Source organism: Podarcis raffonei, chromosome 16, assembly GCF_027172205.1.
Source record: "Podarcis raffonei isolate rPodRaf1 chromosome 16, rPodRaf1.pri, whole genome shotgun sequence".
Taxonomy (NCBI): Eukaryota; Metazoa; Chordata; class Lepidosauria; order Squamata; family Lacertidae; genus Podarcis; species Podarcis raffonei.
The window spans coordinates 23,978,996-24,001,549 of NC_070617.1; the positions used below are offsets into that span (position 1 = coordinate 23,978,996).

The window sequence follows — 22,554 nt, forward strand, 5'->3', positions numbered from 1 at the left end:
ACGGACTCGTCTCCATCACCGAGATTCAGATTTGAGCCATCAGCGCCCTTTTCCGGGTTTAATTTCTGTTCAAGCTGCGAACACACTGTGTCCCGAAAGCACATTACTGTATTTCTCCCCCAAAAGAATCTTGAGGACTGTAGTTTTTTTAAGGGTGTTGGGAATTATAGCTCTGCGGATAGTCAAAGCTGCAGCTGCCTGGTTTCATTTTTATTTATTGCATTTATATGTCCCAAAGAAGCCTGCTTCTTGGGAGAAAAGCAATGACAAACCTAGACAGCATCTTAAAAAGCAGAGACATCACCTTGCCAACAAAGGTCCATATAGTTAAAGCTATGGTTTTCCCAGTAGTGATGTATGGAAGTGAGAGCTGGACCATAAAGAAGGCTGATCGCCGAAGAATTGATGCTTTTGAATTATGGTGCTGGAGGAGACTCTTGAGAGTCCCATGGACTGCAAGAAGATCCAACCTCTCCATTCTTAAGGAAATCAGCCCTGAGTGCTCACTGGAAGGACAGATCCTGAAGCTGAGGCTCCAATACTTTGGCCACCTCATGAGAAGAGAAGACTCCCTGGAAAAGACCCTGATGTTGGGAAAGATGGAGAAGGGGATGACAGAGGACGAAATGGTTGGACAGTGTTCTCGAAGCTACCAGCATGTGTTTGGCCAAACTGTGGGAGGCAGTGGAAGACAGGAGTGCCTGGTGTGCTCTGGTCCAGGGGGTCACGAAGAGTCGGACACAACTAAACAACAACAACAACAATCTCATTCCTCAAGTCTTTATAGAGTGCAAGCCAGAAGGACATGCGCCACCGATTCCAAGGAGCTGACAAGTGCCCACAATGGTTGTCCCCTCCCCACTCAATCCTCACAACAGCCCTGCGAGGTAGGTTGAGGCGGAGAGGCAGTGCCTGGAAGAGCCACCTAGCCACCCTCGAGGTCCCCACGCGCGATCGCGCGCTCTCGTGGGCAGGGAGGGAGCTTCCCGCGGCGGCGGCGGCAGCAGGCAGGCAGGCAGCCTTCCTCCTCCTCCTCCTTTGGGGCCGCCCCTCTCCGCGGCCAGGCGGCCAGTGGGGAGGCGGCTCGGCCGGCGGGGCTCGGCTCGGCCCGGTTCCATTGGCCACTGGCTCCGCAGCGCCGTGCCTTCTGCTGCGCGCTTTGGAGAGGAGGCGCGGCCTGCGCTGGCCCGCCAGCCCGGGACTCTTCCTCGATCCCCGTCCTTCCTGATCCTGCCCTTGGCGCCCCGGGGCAGCCGGCCATGGGATCGCCGGCCGAGGAGCCTCCGCCGCCGGACCTTTACCGTGACACGTGGGTGCGCTACCTGGGTGAGTGGCTGCAGGGCGATCGCCGCGCCGCGCGCCTCCTTGGCAGTCCCAGCCTTCGTTAAGGGCGGGAGATTTACTCTCGAGGAAGCCCGCAGGCGGCGGAAGAGCGCTTTCCCCGCTGCGACTGCGTTCAACAAGAAGTTGGCGGACGGGACGGGGGGTGAAAATCGGGCGGCGGAGACTGATCGGAGTAAAAGGCAAGGGACGCTGTTCTCAGGCTTGGGCAGCGGAGGTTGCCAACTGCTTTTCTGCCAGGGCTCCTGTGCCTTCAAGCTATTGCGCCTTCTTAGGCACAGGAGTTACATCGATGAAATAAGTTGGCAACTCTCATCCCAATTTACCGCCATTAAGCGCCGTTAGTGCTATACCTTTTGGTGAAATAATGTTAATAATAGATGTTTAGCTTTCAGGGAACAAACATGCCCTGAAAGGTAGCTCATACATGGGCAATGATGGTGTATTTCTAGGTAAAGCCCTCAGCACCTGGGAGATCTGGGTTCAAATTCCCCATTGAGCCATGAAGCACACTGGGTGACCTTGAGGATCTGTCAAATACCTCTTAATCCAACCTGCCTCACAGAGGTGTTGTGCGGATTAAATGAGGAGGCATAGAAGCAAGTCTGTCACTTTGAGCTTCTTGGAGGAGAAAAAGTGGGACAGAAATGCAATAAAATGGCATACTGTCACCTCCCTGAAGGTACTTCCAGCAGGGCAGTTGTGTACTGCTCAGAAGTACAGTGGTACCTCAGGTTACATACACTTCAGGTTACATACGCTTCAGGTTACAGACTCCGCTAACCCAGAAATAGTGCTTCAGGTTAAGAACTTTGCTTCAGGGTGAGAACAGAAATCGTGCTCCGGCGGCACAGAGGTAGCAGGAGGCCCCATTAGTTAAAGTGGTGCTTCAGGTTAAGAACAGTTTCAGGTTAAGAACGGACCTCCGGAACGAATTAAGTACTTACCCCGAGTTACCACTGTAAGTCCTTTTTAATTCAGTAGGTCTTACTCCCAAGGAAGTGGCATTAGGACTTTAGTTTGGAGCAACAACAACAACAAAACCCAGCAAGCAGTCTTGTGGCACCTTTTTTTGAAGACGTTTATTATGGCGTTAGCTTAGGGTCCACACTCATGTCTACAAGAGCTTCTGCAAGCCTTAAGCCTCCCGGCTGAAGACAATACTGCTGATGAGAATACTGTACACCCTTCTCTTTCAACACAAAAGATACACAGGGGACAATTGTTCTCATAGATACCAGGCACGAGATAGTGGGCATCTCCAAGACTATGATTGGCAGGTGAGGAGGCCTTGTCTGGCTGGCATATACGCATGGTAGGGTCTTTTGAGTGGCAGTTTTCTGTCTGATGAATGCCCTCCTTGGTGAGACACATCTGCCCCTCTCGTTATTGACTTCCGAGAGGAATTTGGAAACATTCTAGTTTAGATGGCGACTCTGAAATCAGTGCCTGAGAGAATATTTTAAACTCTTTTTATATGTTGGTTTTTATTGATGTATTTTCCACCATGGGCTCCTTCACCAGGAGGAAGGATGTGATATGAATTGAATAAATAAATAAATGTGTTGTAGAGTCTAAGGATGCAATATAGATAGATAGATAGATATAGATATATAGACATAAATACACACACACACACACACACACACGCACACACACACACATGGAACAGGGAAAATAAATTCCCCACATAAGCGTTTGGGTACAAACGTCATGATCTGAAGTCCAATTGATGCATTACATGCAGCTGAGTATAACTTTCCAGATATACTCCTTATAGCTATATATATCTATTGTACATCTGCTATATTTTGATGTTGTTTTTCACAGAAATGGAAACACAATTCAGTTTCTCCTTCCTTCCTACTTGCTGTCTCCAGTGGGCAACTGGGCACTGCAAAGGGGAAGAGGCTTCTTAACTTTCTTGACAGCTTCCCTATTAAAATCTGTCACTCTCCTTTCAAGTTGTTTTCCCTCTTGTTGAGGACAGCCATTTTAAATAGATAACAACAACAGCAATAACGTGGGGAAAGAATTAAGGATCCCCTTGGTTTTCTGTGTTGTTCTGTATCATCGCTACATAAATGATGTTATCTTCAAAGGAAAAGTATTTTCATTTATTTCCTGCATTTATATCCCCCCCATTTTTTCCTCCAAGGAGCTCAAGGTAAGATATATGGTTCTGTCTCTCCCCATTTTCATCCTCACAACAGTCTTGCGAGATAGGTTAGCTTGAGAGATTGTGACTGGTCCAAAATCAACCTTCAAGGCCAAGTGGAGATTTGAACCCTGGTCTTCCAGGTCCTGGTCTGGCACTCTAACCACTACACACACTGGCTCTTTAAAAAAAGAAGAAGATGATTTGCAGCAGTTCCTGCCCCTCTAACTTTGCAGTGGTTTGCTGCTGGGAGACCATGGCTTCTGTGACTATATTTTGGTGTCCTTGTCTTTAAAGACGACTGCACAGCCACATGTAACTCTTGACCTTGTGGCCAGAGCAACTAGTTTGTGTGCTGAAAGCCCTTGCTTAAATCTCCCCAAGTCCGGCTGGGAAAACTGCTGCCAGTCAGTGTAGTACTACAGTGGTACTTTGACTCTCAAACTTAATCCGTTCAGAAAGTCTGTTCCAAAACTAAAGCATTCAAAAACCAAGGCACGCTTTCCCATAGAAAGTAATGCAAAATGGATTAATCCATTCCAGACTTGAATTTTACTATCTAACGAGACCATTGATCCATAAAATGAAAGCAATAAACAATGTACTGCAGTCACACAACCAATCAATCAGTAGCTGAACTGGGTTCCACAGAGCCACAAAAACAAAACAAAAAAGAGCCGCAAAAAAAAAACAAACACTAAATAAATAGCAAAAGCAGACAGACCTCAGCGTAACACTCAAAACGGAAGTGTGGCACTCAAATTGGAAGCGCAACACTCAAAACGGAGCATGTTCAGCTTCCAAAAAAAGTTCGCAAACCATAACACTTATGTCAGAGGCTCAGGAGCAGAAGAGCAGGGGAGAGAGCAAATAGAGAGCGGAGGAGAGGAATCAGAGGGGAGCGTAGGGGAATATGACAGTGGCCCGAGAGATTCCATGAGCTTCTCCAGCGAATCAGAAGATTCCCAGAAGGGGGCGCCTATGGTAAGGGCAAGGGGGGTCCCAGGGGGGACGCTCCATAAACAAGGGACCAGAGGGGACTCCCAAGGGAGCAGCGGAGGATCAGGACCAGTTCCCCCACCAGAGCACAGTGGGGGGGAAGAGTCACATGAGTCAGGAGCAGCCTCTCCTCCAGCGGGGAGAGAAGATGAGTCAGGGGTAACCACGCCCCCATCGGGAAGTGGGGAAACGGAGGGAAGGCCAGGTCCAGCTAGCCTCCCCGAAAGAGGGAGCAGTGACACAAGTGTAACGGTCAGAAGGAAAGTGGGAGGCTGCGCGCGCGCGCCAAGTTCAAATGTGGAGGAGCGCGGGACAGCAGAAAACCCGGATTGGGAGCCAGGTCCGAAAGCCCGAAGGAGGGAGGGGGAAGAGTCAGGGGACTCAGCGTCAGAGGAGTCTAGGAGGGCTGAGACTCCGACTAGCAGGCGGACCCAGAGAAGGAAGGAACAGAGGAAGAGGTGGAGTAAGGCTAGAATCTTAAACTGGTGTCAGGGGGGAGGAGATTCAGATGGAGCTTCGACGGTCTAAGGTATAGACGTAGCGTTGCGCGCTGCGCGTCTGGAAGTGAAACTGAACTTCAATAAAGACTTTTATACTAGAGAAAGAAGCAGTGTTGGTCTTGTGTGAGCTGGGACCTTGGGCAGCGCTGACAACTTACTTCCGGGTTTGCAGTTTTTTGGGTTCCAAGTTGTTTGAGTATCAAGGCGTTTGAGAACCAAGGTACCACTGTGCTGAGCTGAATTGACCTGTGTTCTGACTCTATACAAGGCAGTTTCCTGTGCTGACAGTCTTGGACAGCTATTGAAGACACAGCTCAAAAATGCCAGGAACATGGGGTGAAAAACTGGGCAGGGTGGTGGTGATGTGGCAACTTCAAGGATGAAATGTCAGCTTCCGTTCAGTGATATTTGAGAAGCAGGATCCCTCGTACAAAGTGTCATTTTGCCGGGACATTTCTGCTGCGTTGGGTGGCAGGCAGCTCCTAAGGTGACTTTCTCTGGACCTTGGAAAAGGACTTTGCTAGGGCATCAGGAAGAGGAGACTGTGGGGACTGTATCCTCTGAAGAGTGTCAAGCAGCACAAAATGGCTGCATCGCTGCCCCTCTTTGCAGCGCAGCGAAATTTAATCCCGTAGGAACAGCTGCGGCAGTCAGACACGCGGGAGCAAAACGGACAGTGGAGGTTATCGCCAGTAAAGAAAGTTAATGAAGTTGTTATGCTGTTGTCTTTCTGGTGGTGCTTGCAAGGTCAAATGCCCCCCCCCCTTATCTTACTTTCACAACAACCATGCGTGGCGGGTTAGACTGAAGGAAATATTGGATAAATAATAATGTTGTCGTTTAGTCGTGTCCGACTCTTCGTGACCCCATGGACCAGAGCACGCCAGGCACTCCTGTCTTCCACTGCCTCCCGCAGTTTGGTCAAACTCTTGCTTGTAGCTTCGAGAGCACTGTCCAACCATCTCGTCCTCTGTCCTCCCCTTCTCCTTGTGCCCTCCATCTTTCCCAACATCAGGGTCTTTTCCAGGGAGTCTTCTCATGAGGTGGCCAAAGTATTGGAGCCTCAGCTTCAGGATCTGTCCTTCCAATGAGCACTCAGGGCTGATTTCCTTCAGAATGGATAGGTTTGATCTTCTTGCAGTTAAATAATAATATAATAATAATTTATTATTTATACCCCGCCCATCTGGCTGAGTTTCCCTAGCCACTCTGGGCAGCTCCCAATCGAGTGTTAAAAACAATATAGCATTAAATATTAAAAACTTCCCTAAACAGGGCTGCCTTCAGATGTCTTTTAAAGATAAGATAGCTGCTTATTTCCTTCACGTCTGAAGGGAGGGCGTTCCACAGGGCGGGCGCCACTACCGAGAAGGCCCTCTGCCTGGATAAAATTTGGAGGATAAAATTTTGGTGTGACCTTGTTGAGTTCCTTGGAAGGAAGAAGTGTGGTGTAGTGGTTAGAGTGCTGGACTAGCACTTGAAAAACAAGGGTTCAGATCCACACCATAAAGCTCACAGAATGACCTTGGGTCAGTCACCAACTCTCAGCCAAGCCTACCTCACGGGGTGTTCTGTGGGTAAAATAGGGAGAGGGAGAAGTGTGTTGAGTTCCTTTGGAGAAAAGATGGGATATAAATCAATACTTAATGTAATATATGAACTGGTTGGGTTGGCTTCATCCCATCTAACAGTTTTTAGGATATGTTCATCATATACCAGGCTTGGTGTTGGTTGGTCCCCCAAACCGTAACCTAGTTCACTGCAATCCACTGAAGCTTATACTAAAAAGAATTGCTTAAATTCTGCTCCTATACACCTTCCGTAAACAGTACGCAGTTAAGATGTTTGTACGCATTCTGTAACCTCACATACCTCAGGCAATGATGGGGATGTTTTCCACATTGAGGCACAAGCCACTCCCTTCCCTTTCCATATTAATAAAAGATGCTGTGGCTTAGACTTAGTGGCGCTAAATGGATCACATTCTTCATATTTCAGTTTTATTGACAGGTGAATTAAAAATAGGGCTTTGGCAGGATGTTAGGCGACTCCCTGCTTGAAATTGAAAGTATGGACTTTTACAGCTGCAATCTGATGAGTTGAGAACAAAAGAGAGAGATCTCTCCAGAGTAACACCAAGTCAACAGAGCCATAAGGCACAAAGGAGATCAGGAATAATCAATATGGACATAATATTTGTTCAAGAAATACAGTGGTACCTCAGGTTACAGACGCTTCAGGTTACAGACTCCGCTAACCCAGAAATAATACCTCGGGTTAAGAACTTTCCTTTAGGATGAGAACAGAAATCGCGCTCCAGTGGCACGGCAGCAGGAGGAGGCCCCATTAGCTAAAGTGGTGCTTCAGGTTAAGAACAGTTTCAGGTTAAGAACGGACCTCCGGAACGAATTAAGCACGTAACCAGAGGTACCACTGTAAAGGAACAATTGATGGAAATTAAAACCTCACACAGGAAGGAGAAAGGAGAACTTCACTTGCAAATTTACAAATTACTAAATGTGTCATAATAATTATACAGTGGTACCTCGGGTTAAGTACTTAATTCGTTCCGGAGGTCCGTTCTTAACCTGAAACTGTTCTTAACCTGAAGCACCACTTTAGCTAATGGGGCCTCCTGCTGCTGCCACGCTGCCAGAGCACGATTTCTGTTCTCATCCTGAAGCAAAGTTCTTAACCCGAGGTACTATTTCTGGGTTAGCGGAGTCTGTAACATGAAGCATCTGTAACCTGAAGCGTATGTAACCCGAGGTACCACTGTACTGGACTTTTGTCCAATATTGGTATCAATATAATATGGCGTATATTGGACTTTTGTAATTGCAAATTAATAAAAATTATTCAACAACAAAAAATAGGTTTTTTTTGGGCTGCCACACATCTGGGTTTTCCCAGACATTTTAGCCGCTTTTCCAAAATTCTGCCCGGAAGCAATTTTCAGCGGTTGAATCCCGGCTATGTCCAGGAAATCCCTAATTAAAATGACAAAGCAGAGACAAAGCGAGAGAAGCAGGGAGTTCCCCCCCCCCCCAGTGGCTGCGGACACATTGACTCTTGAAAGTGGCTCGGACTCTTCCTGCCTAATGGGCGGAGCTTGAAACTGTGGGAGGGGCTTTGGCGCCCCTGCTGACCTTTGACCTTCGTTACAGGTTACGCCAACGAGGTCGGGGAGTCTTTCCGGGCCATCGTACCCGTCTCGTTGGTCTGGGCCAGCTACGGAGTAGCAACTGCCTACGTGGCGGCCGACGCAATCGACAAGGGCAAGAAGGCGGCTGCTGTGAGTACAGAGTAGGGGACGAAACCATTTCTCAAGTCAAGGGCCACGTTCCCTTCTGGGGGCCGCAGGCTGGTAGTGGTGGGCAGGGCCAGAGGTAAAAGCGAATGGAGCAAAGATTTCACTTTTATATAGGAAGCAAGAGACATTATCAGAATTCAAGGATTCAATCCTGCTGGGGGAGAAATGCATAAGTTGCAAAGGAAGGCCAATGTCGTCCGGCGAGGGTTTTGAGGGCTAGATAGGGTTGAGTGTTGGAATATGCGCAGCTTGCAGATCTAACATATAGAATAAGAGAACAAGAGGAACATAAGTTTGAAGAAGATTGCAAAGTGTTTATTGAATATATGGAGGGAAATTGCGTTTATTTGAAAACGTGGGCAGCATTAAGATAAATTCAGCAGTGTAAATAAGTTTTGATGGCTGGGGAAACTCAGCCAGATGGGCGGTGTATAAATAATAAATTATTATCATTAAATTATTATTAATATTGGAATACTGAATGGTTTAGTTTATATAAAATATGCTGGGATTTATGTTAAGCAAAATGAACCATGGAAGAAGGGAAGTCATTGATATTTTATGGTTGTTTAAATGAATATTCCAAAATGTAAAACAGAAAATGTAATTAAAGTTACAAATTTCAGATAGGGTTGAATGTTGCCCCTGGACCCAAGGTAAACACAGTTATGCTTTTAATGTTTCAAATGTTTTGCTGATAATTTAGTTCTTTTACTCTTTTTGCAAACTGCTTTGAGGTTTTCTTTTTAAACAGTCAAGAGGTGTATGGATTTTATGAAACAATAAATAAACAAAAACAATGATTCATATAATTTATATACCTCCTTTCATTTCAAGAAGAAGCAGTTAACAAGCACATGGATAAATTAGGTTTTAGGTGTTTTGTTTTTAAATTACTTGTTTGGAAAAAGGGCGGGATGGGAAACCTGAAAGGGATGAAAGTCAGTTTCTTTTTCGGTTTTAAACGTTTTAAGTCCACACACCTTTCATCTTTCCACCGATTGACAGGCGAAGGCCGTGGACGAAGGGAGGAGCAAGCATGCCGCAGTGGCGGTCGTGGACACATTTATATGGCAGGCTCTGGCTTCTGTGGCCATTCCTGGCTTCACCATTAACCGCATCTGCGCAGGGTCACTCTACCTCATGGCCAGCATGACGCACTGGCCTCTCTCGGTCAGGAAGTGGGCCACCACCGCCGTGGGACTTTCGGCCATTCCTTTCATCATCAAACCCATCGACAGGTATGGGCAACTTCCACCCCTTGAGCACAGCCAAGGATGAGCTGTATCAACCTTGAAGAAGCCCCGCTAGGTGCTGTGTACTTCAACCCTCATCAGCCCCAGCCACCAAGGCCATTTTGGTCTACAAATCCCATCAGTCGCAGCCACTGGGGGCCATTTTGGTCTGCAAATCCCATCAGCCCCAGCCACTGGGGGCCATTTTGGTCTACAAATCCCATCAGCCCCAGCCACTGGGGGCCATTTTGGTCTACAAATCCCATCAGCCGCAGCCACTGGGGGCCATTTTGGTCTACAAATCCCATCAGCCCCAGCCACCCGGGCCATTTTGGACTACAAATCCCATCAGCTCCAACCAGCAGATGCTAGGGTTGATGGGAGTACAGGCCCGCCAGCTGGGGTTGAATGGAGTTGTAGCCCTAAACACCTGATTGGGAAAGGTTATTATTTGAGGTGGTGACCTAGAAAGGGCAACTTGCCTTGCAACAGTAGTGATTAAGACGGCCTCACATTTTAAACCTCACATTCATACTATATATTTAAAGCACTATGATGCCTCATTAAACAGTCATGGTTTCCCCCATAGAATCCTGAGAAATGTAGTTTGTGCTGAGAATTGTGAGGAGGCCCCAGTTCCCCTCACGTTCAATTTGTAAGTTTACTGTTCTAGCCAAAGGCCATGACAAACTTGTATTAAGCAATAGTATTAACAAAATAATATAGAACACATGTCCATAATACAAAAAAGACTCACAGAGCTACAATTCCCTGAGAATTGTACAAATCCCTGAGTGTTTCCTGAGAAGATGAATTGCCTGTTGAACCTCTCTGGGAATTGTAGCTCTCCAAGGGGAATATAGGGGTCTCCCGACAACTCTCGGCACCCCTAACATACTACAGGTCCCAGAAATCTTTTGATTTTAAAGTGGCTTCCTAGTGCCATAAATGTGTCTTGTGAACATGGCCAAAGTACTCTGACATAAGCATGGCTGAACAGCCACCTTTTCAAACTAACATTCCTTAGGGGAACAGAGCAATTATGTCAGAAATGGGTCTTTATTTAATCTCACACTGGGATACTTATTTTCAGAATAGGGTATCTCACCCCGACCCCACTTTTCTCATTTAAATTGTGTCTCGGCGTTCTCTTGGGTAAAACGATGTGAATAAATTCAATCCCTGGGCAAGAATTCAGTCTGTCTATAAATAAACATTACGCCCAGAGAGAGTCAGCAACATTGTGTTCTCTTTGATTGATCGATGCAGAATGTCATGCCCTAAGGTCCTATTCTCACTGGTTTTTTAAAGTAAGTGGCACCCCCTACTGTCAGACCCAAGGAAACACATCTTCACTGAGAGACTGATTCTGCTGTCATTTCCTAAAGTAGCCAACCGTCGCTTCTTTGCAGAATCTGTTTGCCTCCCTTAGATTTCTGTTTCATTCCTACTCAGCTTCTAATCCTTATTCAGATGTGCAGTCTCCTCACCTAATAACAGTCACATTGGGAGAGGCAGGGAGGGTGCTGTCAGTTTGGGGTTTGGTGTACATTTTCTACAAGAGCATCAACAAACAACACATATGCCCCAAAACCCCTGGAGGAATTTCTTGCCTCCATGTAAATGTCAGGCAAATACAAATACCGTGGTACCTTGGTTTTCTAACGTATCGTATTTTTCCGTGTATAAGACTAGGTTTTCCCCCCTAAAAAATAATGTCAAAAATTAGGGGGCGTCTTATACTCTCGGTCATCTCCCCCCTTCATTTTCTTAATTCTGAGTCCCCAAAAATAGGGGGCGTCTTATAGATGGAAAAATATGGTAATCCGTTCCGGAAGACGAAACATTCAAAAACTGAAAACGGAAGCCTCAGTACGGAAAACCTAAAACAGAAAACTCAATACGGAAGCTGCGTTTCATGTTTGACTTCTGAGGCACGTTTGAAAACCAAGGCACTTACTTCCCGGTTTACGGTGTTCAAAAACCGAAACGCTCGACAACGGAGATGTTAGAAAACTGAGGTACCGCTGTAGTTTTTTTGTGAATCGCACTATTGTTTTACCTGTGTCTCTCTCTCTCTCCCGATTCCTCTGGTGCAGGTCAGTGGATTTCTTGATGGACTCCAGTCTCCGCAAACTCTACAAGACAGAAGAGTAAGAGGAAGTCCTCCTTCCCCTGGCCTACCAGAGCCTCCGATAGCAAAACCAGGCTATCATCCACCCTCAAAGCCACTACCTCTTTCTCTCTGGTCTCCATGTTATCCAGACTTTTAAAATATTGAAATCCAGCTTAGTAGGACGTGTGCTGAACCAGTGCAGCTTGGTACTGTGAATCCAACGAGGATGGATCTTCTGGGCAGCTCAGGATGTGTCCTAAAAGCCTGTGTAGAGACTGGTCCATTTCCCATGCCAACAGAACTTGCATGTGGCCTTCTAGAAATCCTTTCACATCCTTGATCAGGTCAATGCCACCCCAGATGGGGGGGAGCACCGTCGGGATGTACTTAAGGCACAACCTCTTACTTTTTTAGGGTTCCTGGCAGCTGTTTCCCAGCAGCAATGTGGACTAGCCTGCTGACAGTTTATTTTGCACTCCCAGCTATGGGAGTGGTTAATTGCACTAACTGTTAACTTAAGTAGAGCCAGTTCTAAATGGCTCCCGTTACTGCTGCTCAGCTGAAGAGAGTTATTTGTAGTTCCTTCGATCTGGCTTAATGATAGTGACACTGTACACACTATGCGTTTAAAGAATGACACCCCTCAAAAAATTCTGGGTTTATAGTTCTGGGGTAAACTTCAGGAGATGGAATGGATTCCAAGGTTCATCTTAGTCCAGCCACCTACAATGCAGGAATCTCAACGTATGCTTCCAACGCATTGTGTGTACCCAAGCCAGTGAGAATTTTGGCATATAAATAAATGAAACAACTTTCCGTATCTGATTTCCTTTCTGGGTGGCTCACGCAGTTGCACCACTTATGAGCCCCTTCGGAATTTACATGGCAGTGCTAGAGCTCCAATGCACTTCAGACTATCAGATGCCCTGTACAGCAGGGTGGTCCTCACTAGTTGCATAAGAAAGAACTCAGCTGTACTCCATTAACTTGCCTTACACAAAAATTAAAGTTTGGACCGATTCCTCTATCCACTTTTGCTTCTGGCCCCTATCGCCACTAGCATGTGGCCCCTGCAATGTTGCCAAGAAGCGAATGTGGCCCTCCGGCTGGGGGGGAGGAGTTCCTTCAACCGAGGGGAGAAAGTTTGACTATGGCAGTAAAGCTACACAGCGATAAATGGAAAGCTTTCAACACACATTTTATTTTTGCTTTAAGGATTAGAGAGTTAGGCCTTCTCTGGCGTGTCACTCTTGATCTTGCAGTAGTCAACGTTAGATTCCTTCTCCACCTCTTCGTCGACGGTCAGGTCCCCAAGGACCAGCTGGAGCTCTGTCTGGAATTGCTGCTCCTTGCGGTTCTTCAGGGGTTTGTGGCCTTTGCTGGTGCGGGAGTAGCGGAGGACGGCCAGGCCTAGCGCTATCGTAGCCCCGCTGAAGAGGGCCGCCAGCACACAGCTGCCCCCAAAGGAAATGCTCACTAGCAGGAACGTCTTCATGGTGTGGCATCGTCCTGGAAGGGAAGAGACATTTAGGGAGCCATTTTGCCTAAGTAAGATGCCCTCAGGTGTAGGGGAACCTTCAGGCCCTTTGGCTGTTGCTGAACTACAACTCCCATCAGCCCTAGCAAGTGTGGCCAATGGTCAGGGTGATGGGAGTTGTAGATCAGTAAACATCTGGAGGACCACAGGTTCCTCACACCTGACATAGATAGAGTATCCTCTCATTACGTTTATATCCCACCTTCCCTGCAGAGACCTCCAACTGGCATATGTGGCCCTCCCTGCTCATTTCCACACACCCCTCCCCAAATCCTGAGAGATAGATTAGGCCGAGACTCGATATTTGGGCGAACAATCACTCAGTGAGTTTTCCTGACCAAGATGGGATTTGAGCTCCAGTCCCCCAGATCCTCAATCTGCTCCACTAAGGTATAGCACCCCTGGATGGTTAAGTCCTGTCAAAGGAAACTATGGGATTGCGGCACTCATCTCGCTTCAGGCCAAGGGAGCCGACGTTTGTCCACAGACAGCTTTCCGGGTCATGCGGCCAGCATGACTAAACCGCTTCTGGCCCAACGGAAACGCCATTTGCCTTCCCGCTGGAGCGGTACCTATTTATTTACTTGTACTGCTAGGTTGGCAGAAGCTGGGATGGAACAACGGGAGCTCACCCCGTTGTGGGGATTCGAACTGCCGACCTTCTGATTGGCAAACCCAAGAGGCTCAGTGGTTTACACCACAGCGCCACCCGCATTCACTACGCCACTCTGATGGGCCTCGGATGTTGTAGGCTACAACTCCTCATAATAATAACCACCTGTTGGATCAGGCCACTGACCCATCTAGTCCAACAGCCTGTTCTCATGGTGGCCAACCAGATGCCTGCAGGAAACCTACCAGCGGGATTTGAGCGCAAAAGTCCTCTCCGCTCTGGCTTCCAGCAATTGGTTTTAGAAACATTGCTGCCTCCAAATTTTGAAGGCAGAGCACAGCTATTGTGGCTAGCAGCTATCTTCCCCGCAGATTTTGCCCACCACAATTTCAGGCCCCCAGATCAGATTGTCGGTGAAAACCTAGATTGTGGAATGCTCTCTCCCCCCACCCCCGCCTCCCTGGGAGGTTCTGCTGGCGCCTTCATTATACACCTTCAGGCGCCAGGCAAAAACATTCCTCTTCAACCAGGCCTTTGGCCAATTGACATCTGATGCCTTTTCAAATGTGCTGTGGAAGGGGGGATAATTGGTTTTTGCCTTTGTTTTTATTATGTATTTTGTTTTGTTTTTTAATATTGTGATTTTATGTTGTGAACCACCCTGAGATCCACAGGTATATGGTGGTATACAAATTTAATAAAGATGCAATGCAATAAATAAAAACCCAGCAACCCACCCTCTGAAACTTAAGCAGCCCTTAGCATATGCAGATTTTTTCTCTAAGCAGCTAAACCAATGCTTTGGGGGTTGCCTATTTTTAGTGACTCTCCTGGAAGCTCTTGAGCACGATTTCCAGCCCCAGAAGAGACTAAGGTATTCAGAAACGAGGAACACAAAAACCAACCTTCAAACCACGGTACATCTTCCTTGTGCACTCTCAAAGGGCCAACCACTTTCCTGTGGAGCTTTCCTTCACCCCAAAATGCTGTTTGGAAGATGGGATAAATAGTTTTAGAAGTAGGGAAGTTACGATTCCTGCAGGAACCCAACAATTGCTTATATACCAGCCTCCAGCGTCCTTCAAATGTTGGGGCTCCCCGCCCAGTTCCAGCAGCCATCATTACCCATGGTCAGTCCTAACACATCAGGGTGGCATGCAGTTGTGGAAGGCTCATGTACACAGCAATGGTGCTACAGCAATGTAGCACAGGATTAAGTTCTATATTGCTACCTTATCCTAGATAGCTCACTTGGCTAGAGCGTGGTGCTGATAACGCCAAGGTTGCAAGTTCTATCCCTGTATGGGACAGCTGCATATTCCTGCACTGCAGGGGGTTGGACTAGATGATCCTCGGGGTCCCAACTCTACAATTCTATGCTCTATATGATCTATCCAAAAAGTGGGAAATGGTAGTAGTGGAAATGAGAACCCCATAAGAGCCTGCTGGATTAGGCCAATGGTCTAACCCAGTCCAGCATCCTGCTCTCACAGCAGTCAACCATATATAACTTTGGGAAACACAAGGCAGAATTATGCTTCCCTTAATATATGCAATTATTATCATAATTTATTACTGGTCACTGCCAAATTTGGAGAAGGGCAAATTTCAAAGGGCAGCTGCGTTTCAGTTCAAGAATTTTTTTCTGGAAGGTGCTCACATTAAAATGCGATTTGAACTAGATTCCTAGTTGCCACAGATCAGTGTGAATGGTAAAAATTCACCACCCACCTCTTAGCTGGCTACTTGCGTTTCAATTATTGTTTTGGTTTACTAGACACAAAGGCTAGCTTACAGATACCTTTCTCGCTCCCAGGAGTGGGGGGCTCCAAAGGGCAGTAGCTGTTGCAGCACTTGCAGACGTAATTCTTGGATGGTTCATCTATGTTCTTCCAGCTAGAACGGAACAAAATCACTACAAGTAATACACAGCAACTGTTAAGGGAAGCTGTTTGGTTGCACAAAACTTACCAAGGCAGTGTACAGCGGTACCTCTGGTTAAGAACTTAATTCGTTCCAGAGGTTCGTTCTTAACCTGAAACTGTTCTTAACCTGAAGCACCACTTTAGCTAATGGGGCCTCCTGCTGCTGCCATGCCGCTGCTGCTGCGCAATTTCTGTTCTCATCATGAAGCAAAGTTCTTAACCCGAGATACTATTTCTGGGTTAGCAGAGTCTGTAACCCGAAGCATCTGTAACCTGAAGCGTCTGTAACCCAAGGTACCACTGTACAACCATTTAAAACAATGCAACTTCATCGGAATTGTGCATCATGCAGTAAGTTAAGAAGATATAAGAAGTTCACCTTTGTATCCAGTTGTTAGTCCTGCTCAGAGTAAATACATTGAAATTAATGGCCATGACTAATTTAGGTCCATTAATTTCAGTGGGTCTTAAAAACCTAATTGGATTTACAACCGATTATCTCTTGTGTCAAATTCACCACCGCAAAGAAACCAAACAGCATGTCTTCAAAACATCTGGCCAGACAAGTGCTTAAGGATGTGATCAACAGATTTTAACTAATATCGAATGTATTCTTGCTTTTGTTTGCAAGGTATTTAAATAAATTTAGTTTGGGGGTGGGGGGAGGTCAAGCAAGGACTTGCAATAAGAGGGGCTTGGAGCTGACCTGGAGGAGATGCTGTCAAAGGAACAAGCTTTCTTGCCAAAGCTTGAGGAGGTCTCCCTGCTCCATGCTGACAGGAGGCAATGAATATAGATCTAGAAAAGGAGGGACGTTATTTTTTTGCAGCAGATTCAAAACTGTCACAAATATTTATTTGCTAATTACATCTACATCCCAGGAGCTCAAGGCGATATTCGTGGTTCTTCCCTCCCCTTGTTGTGTTCACAACAACCCTGTGAGGTAGGTTAGGCTGAGATTTAGCAAATGGCCCAAGGTCACCCAGTGGGCCCTAGTCTGACACAAACCACTACAACCACGCTGGCCAATGAAAGTGCAGTGGTACCTCAGGTTAAGTACTTAATTCGTTCCGGAGGTCCGTACTTAACCTGAAACTGTACTTAACCTGAAGCACCACTTTAGCTAATGGGGCCTCCTGCTGCTGCCGCGCCACCAGAGCACAATTTCTGTTCTCATCCTGAAGCAAAGTTCTTAACCTGAAGCAATATTTCTGGGTTAGTGGATTCTGTAACCTGAAGAGTATGTAACCCGAGGTACCACTATGTTTGGGTGCTTTATTCAGCCTGCATTGCGGCATCTCTGCAGAGGCACCGACTCACACTTGCTCTATGAACAATTTTTAAGAATTAAGGGCTTCCCCCAAGAATCCTGGAAATGGCAGTCGGAGGAAAATTACGCGAGAAAACCAGGAATTCTCTTAACAGAACGTCAGCGGCATCCCAGAACACAGAGAATTACTCCAGAGAGATTCCTACCTCCTCCGAGTCGCCGGTTAGCAAGAAGGCAGGTATTGTGAACATCATTGCGGAGTCTTCCCTACGGAGCCACCTGACTTTAGGGCCGTCACCATACAGGCACCTGGCAAGTTAACCGTGAAAGTAGGAAGAGTGTGATTTTGAGTGCCGGAATCATTTTTTAGGTATTGCAGGGGGGTGGGCATCTTTTTTCAGTTTTGACCCAATTTTCTACACTGAGCACAATCCAGTTTTGACGTTGCTGGATCCGATATCTGCCAAATGCGCTGTCAAAATATTGTTTTTTTGTTTAATGCTGAACTCATTTTAACACACTACCTCATTTCTGCTTTAGTGGGGGTGGGTGGAAGGGCAACCACACTGAAACACCTTTGTTGTTGGTGTTGGTATTATTATTATTAATTATTATTATTATTATTATTATTATTATTATTAATGCATTACTGTCTTTTAATATTTTGTTGGAAGCCACCCAGAGTTGTTGTTCTTGTCATTCCCTGCCCATCTGACTGGGTTGCTCCAGCCACTCTGAGCGGCTTCTGACATATATAAAACCATAATAAAACATTAAAAGACTTTCCTATACAGGGCTGCCTTCAGATGTCTTCTAAAGGTTGTATAGCCACTTATCTCCTTGACATCCGACGGGAGGGCGTTCCACAGGGTGGGTGCCACTACTGAGAAGGCCCTCTCCATCTGTTAACAGAACAGCACACCACTCACCCGTGTTTATCTGCGAATATGTAGACCCTCCTGAAATGGCCGTGGTGTCGGGCATCTGTGCCGTAGCACTCATCAATGAAGAGCTTGGGGGACAGGCCTGGACTCGCCTGGACTCTGGCCTCAAAGTGGATCAAAGCACCTTCGACGTACTCCCCAGGTTCAGCCGCAACACTGAGGTTTTCTGGGAGAGAAGTCGGAAATTGTGTGCGGTGCGGACTAGCCCATGCAGATGTTACATCCTGCCACACAGATAGCATCTTACACCTGCCTTCCTCAACCTGCTGCTCTCTAGACCAGTGTTTCCCAAACTTGGGTCTCTAGCTGGTTTTGGACTACAACTCCCATCATCCCTAACTAGCAAGACCAGTGGTCAGGGATTATAGGAATTGTAGTCTGGAACCCAACTTTGCATAGGTAGGCAGGCAGCTGAGCCCATTCCCACTTTACTCTGGTGGAGATAGGGTCACTTCAGCAACGTCAGTGGCGAGGGTGTGCTGGCGCTCCCCTGCCCGGCACATGTGCATCCTCCTCCCCGCATACATGTGCACGCAACCCCCGAGCACCAGCAATCAACGCTATGCCACTGGCAGAGCCTATCAATGGCTACTAGGCACAATGGTATCAGCCACATGTGGATCCAGAATTGGCCTCCACAGTTACTTACAGACTCATTGTTAAAACCGTGTTTACGAAAGTCAATCTTACTCAGCTACGAGTGATCGCCAAAGAGAAGAAGAAGCAGCCCTTCAGAGGCTGGCACTAGTCCTGGTCACTAGGCATTCCAGCCGAGACTGATGGGAACTGTAGTCCAGTAACCTCTGGAAGGCACCAGACTGGCTTAGACCAATGTTTCCCGCCTTCCAAGTGCCCTGCTTGCAGTTGAGCATTAAGCTTCTGGTACCAAGAAGGATGTTTGAATCCCCAGGGTGACAGGGTGAGTTCCCGTTGCTCAGTCCCAGCTCCTGCCAACCTAGCAGTTCAAAAGCACGTCAAAGTGCAAGTAGATAAATAGGGACCGCTCTGGCGGGAAGGTAAACGGTGTTTCCGTGCGCTGCTCTGGTTCGCCAGAAGCGGCTTAGTCATACTGGCCACATGACCCGGAAGCTGTACGCTGGCTCCCTCAGCCAATAAAGCGAGATGAGCGCCGCAACCCCAGAGTCGGTCACGACTGGACCTAATGGTCAGGGGTCCCTTTACCTTTTACCAAGAAGGATAATCTTTTACTATGGCACAACTGAATCCTAAAATCAAGGTACTAAGGGAAGCAACCATTGACTCTTGTGGGTGGGAGAGTCATCTTACCCATATCTGTCAACTTTCAGATTTGTAAATAAGGGATCAGCAGCCTCACCTATCCCAGGGACAGTCTATGGGATATCTAACAATCCGGGATAGCAGTGGGAAGCAGTGGGAAACAGCGCTGGAATAAGGGAATTTCCCGCAAAAAAAGGGAAGGTTGACAGCTATGATCTTACCATTCAACACTCTCAGAGAGATATTAATCTTTGCATCACTGGCCTGAGCAGCTTTCTGAAGCTGGACGCGAGGCTCTGCGCTGGCTGCCGTGGAGCGAGGAAGCGTTGGCAAAGTGGTTGCCGTGGTCTCTGTGGTATTGGCATTGCTGCTCCACACTAGACCCTTTGCAGCTGGAGATAGAGAGGGAGAGAAAGAGACATTAGCTGGGCTAACTCCCCATGGGCATCTCCCATCGCAAATTTTAGCCTGAAACTAAAGCCAATATGCCTTTGTTGCCAGGATTCCTGCACTGATCCTGATGCTCCCTCAAATATTTGTGACTAGGAGTGGATGGAACTGTCCATTTAGGTTTCTCTCAAGTTCTTAGTTTTTCCAATTGAAAGTTCCATTTTCCACATTTCTACAGTTTACATTAAAAAACCCAAAGGGTTATCACGAGAATCTACCAGCATTTTAGTGAGAGTTTCTCCTAACATGCCCATTTTTATATGCAATTTTGTTTAATAATTTTAAGCAAGGTCCCCTAATGCGATGCATTTTTAAAACATTAGTCTCACTAATATATGCACATTTCCATGCTTCCTTTACCCTAGCCTATGCAATTTTACTCGCATTACTTGGCTAGCAAACTGCATCGAAAAATTCACTAAAGTCTGAATTTCAAAAGATGGCTGTGCTTTGGACAGTTCAAATCAGATAAAATTGCCTTTAAATGTGAGCTGAATTTAATTTCTTTCCCATCTCTAGTAGAGATATCCAGTTTCCATATTCAGAAAACCCTCTTCTTCCCAGAGTGGTTTGGCAAGCAATCCCCCTTCACAGGGAACTCTGGGAATTGTAGTACTGGTAAGGGAATAGGGGTCTCTTCTAATAATTTCCAGCATGCTTAAACTACAGTTCCCATGATTCTCTGGGGGAAGCCAGGACTGTTTAAAGTGGCAGGATCGTGCAAATGTTGGAGCCTATGTTTGGTCCCTTAATTTCAGTGGGTCTGCCCAACATCCCCTTTCTGTACATTAAACAAGTCACCTCACCATGAAATACCCTATTGAAGAATCCCAGCTCTGCAGTTGTCACTTGAGGAGTGTTAGAACCCACTGTGGCTGGAGAAGCCAAGCCTTCTCCTTGGGCCAAAACTGGGATGGCTGGGAATAAAGGAACAGAATACCTGATCAGGAATTTTAAGAACTTGACCCTCAACCCATTGCACACTCTTGGACTGCAAACACATTCGGGTAAAATCTATTTTGCAGAGAAGTTTGTCAAAATACAGTACAGTGGTACCTCGGGTTAAGAACTTAGTTCGTTCTAGAGGTCTGTTCTTAACCTGAAACTGTTCTTAACCTGAAGCATCGCTTTAGCGAATGGGGCCTCCTGCTGCCGCTGCTGCACAATTTCTGTTCTCATCCTGAAGCAAAGTTCTTAACCCGAGGTAATATTTCTGGGTTAGCGGAGTCTGTAACCTGAAGCGTATGTAACCTGAAGCGTATGTAACCCAAGGTACCACTGTATTTCATAAGAAATGGCAGGATGAGAACCTCAGGATTGGTACAGGATAACTTGATCTGGAAATGCATAGCCAAAGAACTGGACTGTAGCAAGCTATGTGCAGCAAATAACTTAATGCCATCTCTATTAATCTAACCTTGCTCAGAAGGTATTTGGGCAGTAACGAAGCCTTACTTTCATTCACAGCTGAGAACATAAAGAGTCCACCTGCTGGATGAGGCCAATGGCCCATTAAAGCACAGCATCCTGCTCTCACAGTGGTCAGAGACACAAAGGGAAGCCCCCAATTGCAGGATCCAAGCGCAGGAGCACTCTCCCCACCTGTGGCTTCTAGCAGCTGATGTTCAGAAGCATTACTAAGCATAAGGAAGATCCCCAGCACGCCCTCTGGAACATACCCTCCAACTTTCTCCTATGAAAATAGGGACATCCCATTCCATAATGATAATTTTACTATTTATATCCCACACATCTGACTGGATTGCCCCAGCCATTCCGGGCAGCTTCCAACATATATAAAAACACCATAAAACAGAAAACATTAAAAAGTGGGACATTCCAGGATCAAATCAGAAACCAGGATGGCTTCTCTAAATCAGGGACATACCTGGAAAACAGGGATACTTGGAGGGTCTGCCAGAAACTTACCCAACACTTCAATAAACACAGCCACCCACCAGAAGCCAGTCATCATTGTCCTGAAGAAAGAGAAAGAAGGAAAGAAAGGGGGGATACACAAATTATTTCTTAAATAGGCTGAGAGAGAAAATTAAACACACCTGGGCCTTCCTTAATTGTTCCAAGTCTCCTGTTGGCCAGGAACCCTGAAGTCATGAGCTACAATCCATAACAGGTGCCCTGTGGAGCTGCAGACCTCAGAGGGATTTACTTCTGAGTAAACTGGTTTGGGTATACTCACATAACATGCCTAAATTTTCAGAGGGTTCCTGATTCCAAAGCATGGGCGGCGTGTATCCAATACAATACTTACAGCCTGCGCTGGTGTAGTGGTTAAAGTGTCAGACTAGGACCTGGGAGACCAGGGTTCGAATCCCCACTCAGCTATGAGGCTCCCTGAGAGGCCTAGCTCCGGTCGCTGCCTCTCAGACTAGCCCAGGCATAGGCAAACTCCGGCCCTCCAGATGTTTGGGACTACAATTCCCATCATCCCTGGCCACTGGTCCTGTTAGCTAGGGGTGATGGGAATTGTAGCCCCAAACATCTGGAGGGTTGGAGTTTGCCTATGTCTGGCCTAGCCTACCTCAGAGGGTTGTTGTGGGGGGATTAAATGGGGAGGGGCAGAACCATGTACACCACCTGGAAATTCTTGGAGAAAAGGGTTGAATATAAATGCAATCGGCCAATCAATCAATCAATCAATCAGTAAACTAAGTTCTACCTAGTGGGATGAACGGATCCAAGTTCGCCATGTTCACTAATGTCAATGAGTCTGAGAGTATGACTAATGTTTAGGGAAGCTTTTAATGTTTTATAGGTTATTGTATTTTAATACTCTGTTGGAAGCCACCCAGAGTGGCTGGAGAAACCCAGCCAGATGGGCGGGGTATAAATAATAAATTAGTAGTAGTAGTAGTAGTAGTAGTAGTAGTAGTACAGTGGTACCTTGGTTTAC

General features: G+C 46.7%; 2 protein-coding genes across 2 annotated transcripts in view; one reads left to right on the plus strand and one right to left on the minus strand.

Annotated features, from left to right (window-relative positions):
- Positions 1 to 1,073: 1,073 nt before the first annotated feature.
- MTFP1 (mitochondrial fission process 1) lies at positions 1,074 to 11,833 on the plus strand. Its single transcript, XM_053368545.1, has 4 exons — positions 1,074 to 1,326; positions 8,166 to 8,293; positions 9,320 to 9,552; positions 11,646 to 11,833. The coding sequence occupies exons 1-4, from the start codon at positions 1,260 to 1,262 to the stop codon at positions 11,701 to 11,703; spliced, it is 486 nt and encodes a 161-aa protein (XP_053224520.1). The 5' UTR covers positions 1,074 to 1,259; the 3' UTR covers positions 11,704 to 11,833.
- Positions 11,834 to 12,290: 457 nt separating this feature from the next.
- LOC128403613 (uncharacterized) overlaps positions 12,291 to 22,554 on the minus strand; it is a 32,851-nt gene continuing 22,587 nt past the window's right edge. Inside the window, exons 10-18 of the mRNA XM_053368544.1 lie at positions 20,447 to 20,557; positions 19,412 to 19,582; positions 17,937 to 18,117; positions 17,214 to 17,316; positions 16,444 to 16,535; positions 15,614 to 15,708; positions 14,718 to 14,798; positions 12,433 to 13,171; positions 12,291 to 12,400 (exon numbers count right to left, since the gene is read on the minus strand). Of these exons, the coding sequence (XP_053224519.1) occupies positions 12,888 to 13,171; positions 14,718 to 14,798; positions 15,614 to 15,708; positions 16,444 to 16,535; positions 17,214 to 17,316; positions 17,937 to 18,117; positions 19,412 to 19,582; positions 20,447 to 20,557 (1,118 nt within the window). The 3' untranslated portion in view covers positions 12,291 to 12,400; positions 12,433 to 12,887. The remainder of the gene's footprint in view (positions 12,401 to 12,432; positions 13,172 to 14,717; positions 14,799 to 15,613; positions 15,709 to 16,443; positions 16,536 to 17,213; positions 17,317 to 17,936; positions 18,118 to 19,411; positions 19,583 to 20,446; positions 20,558 to 22,554) is intronic.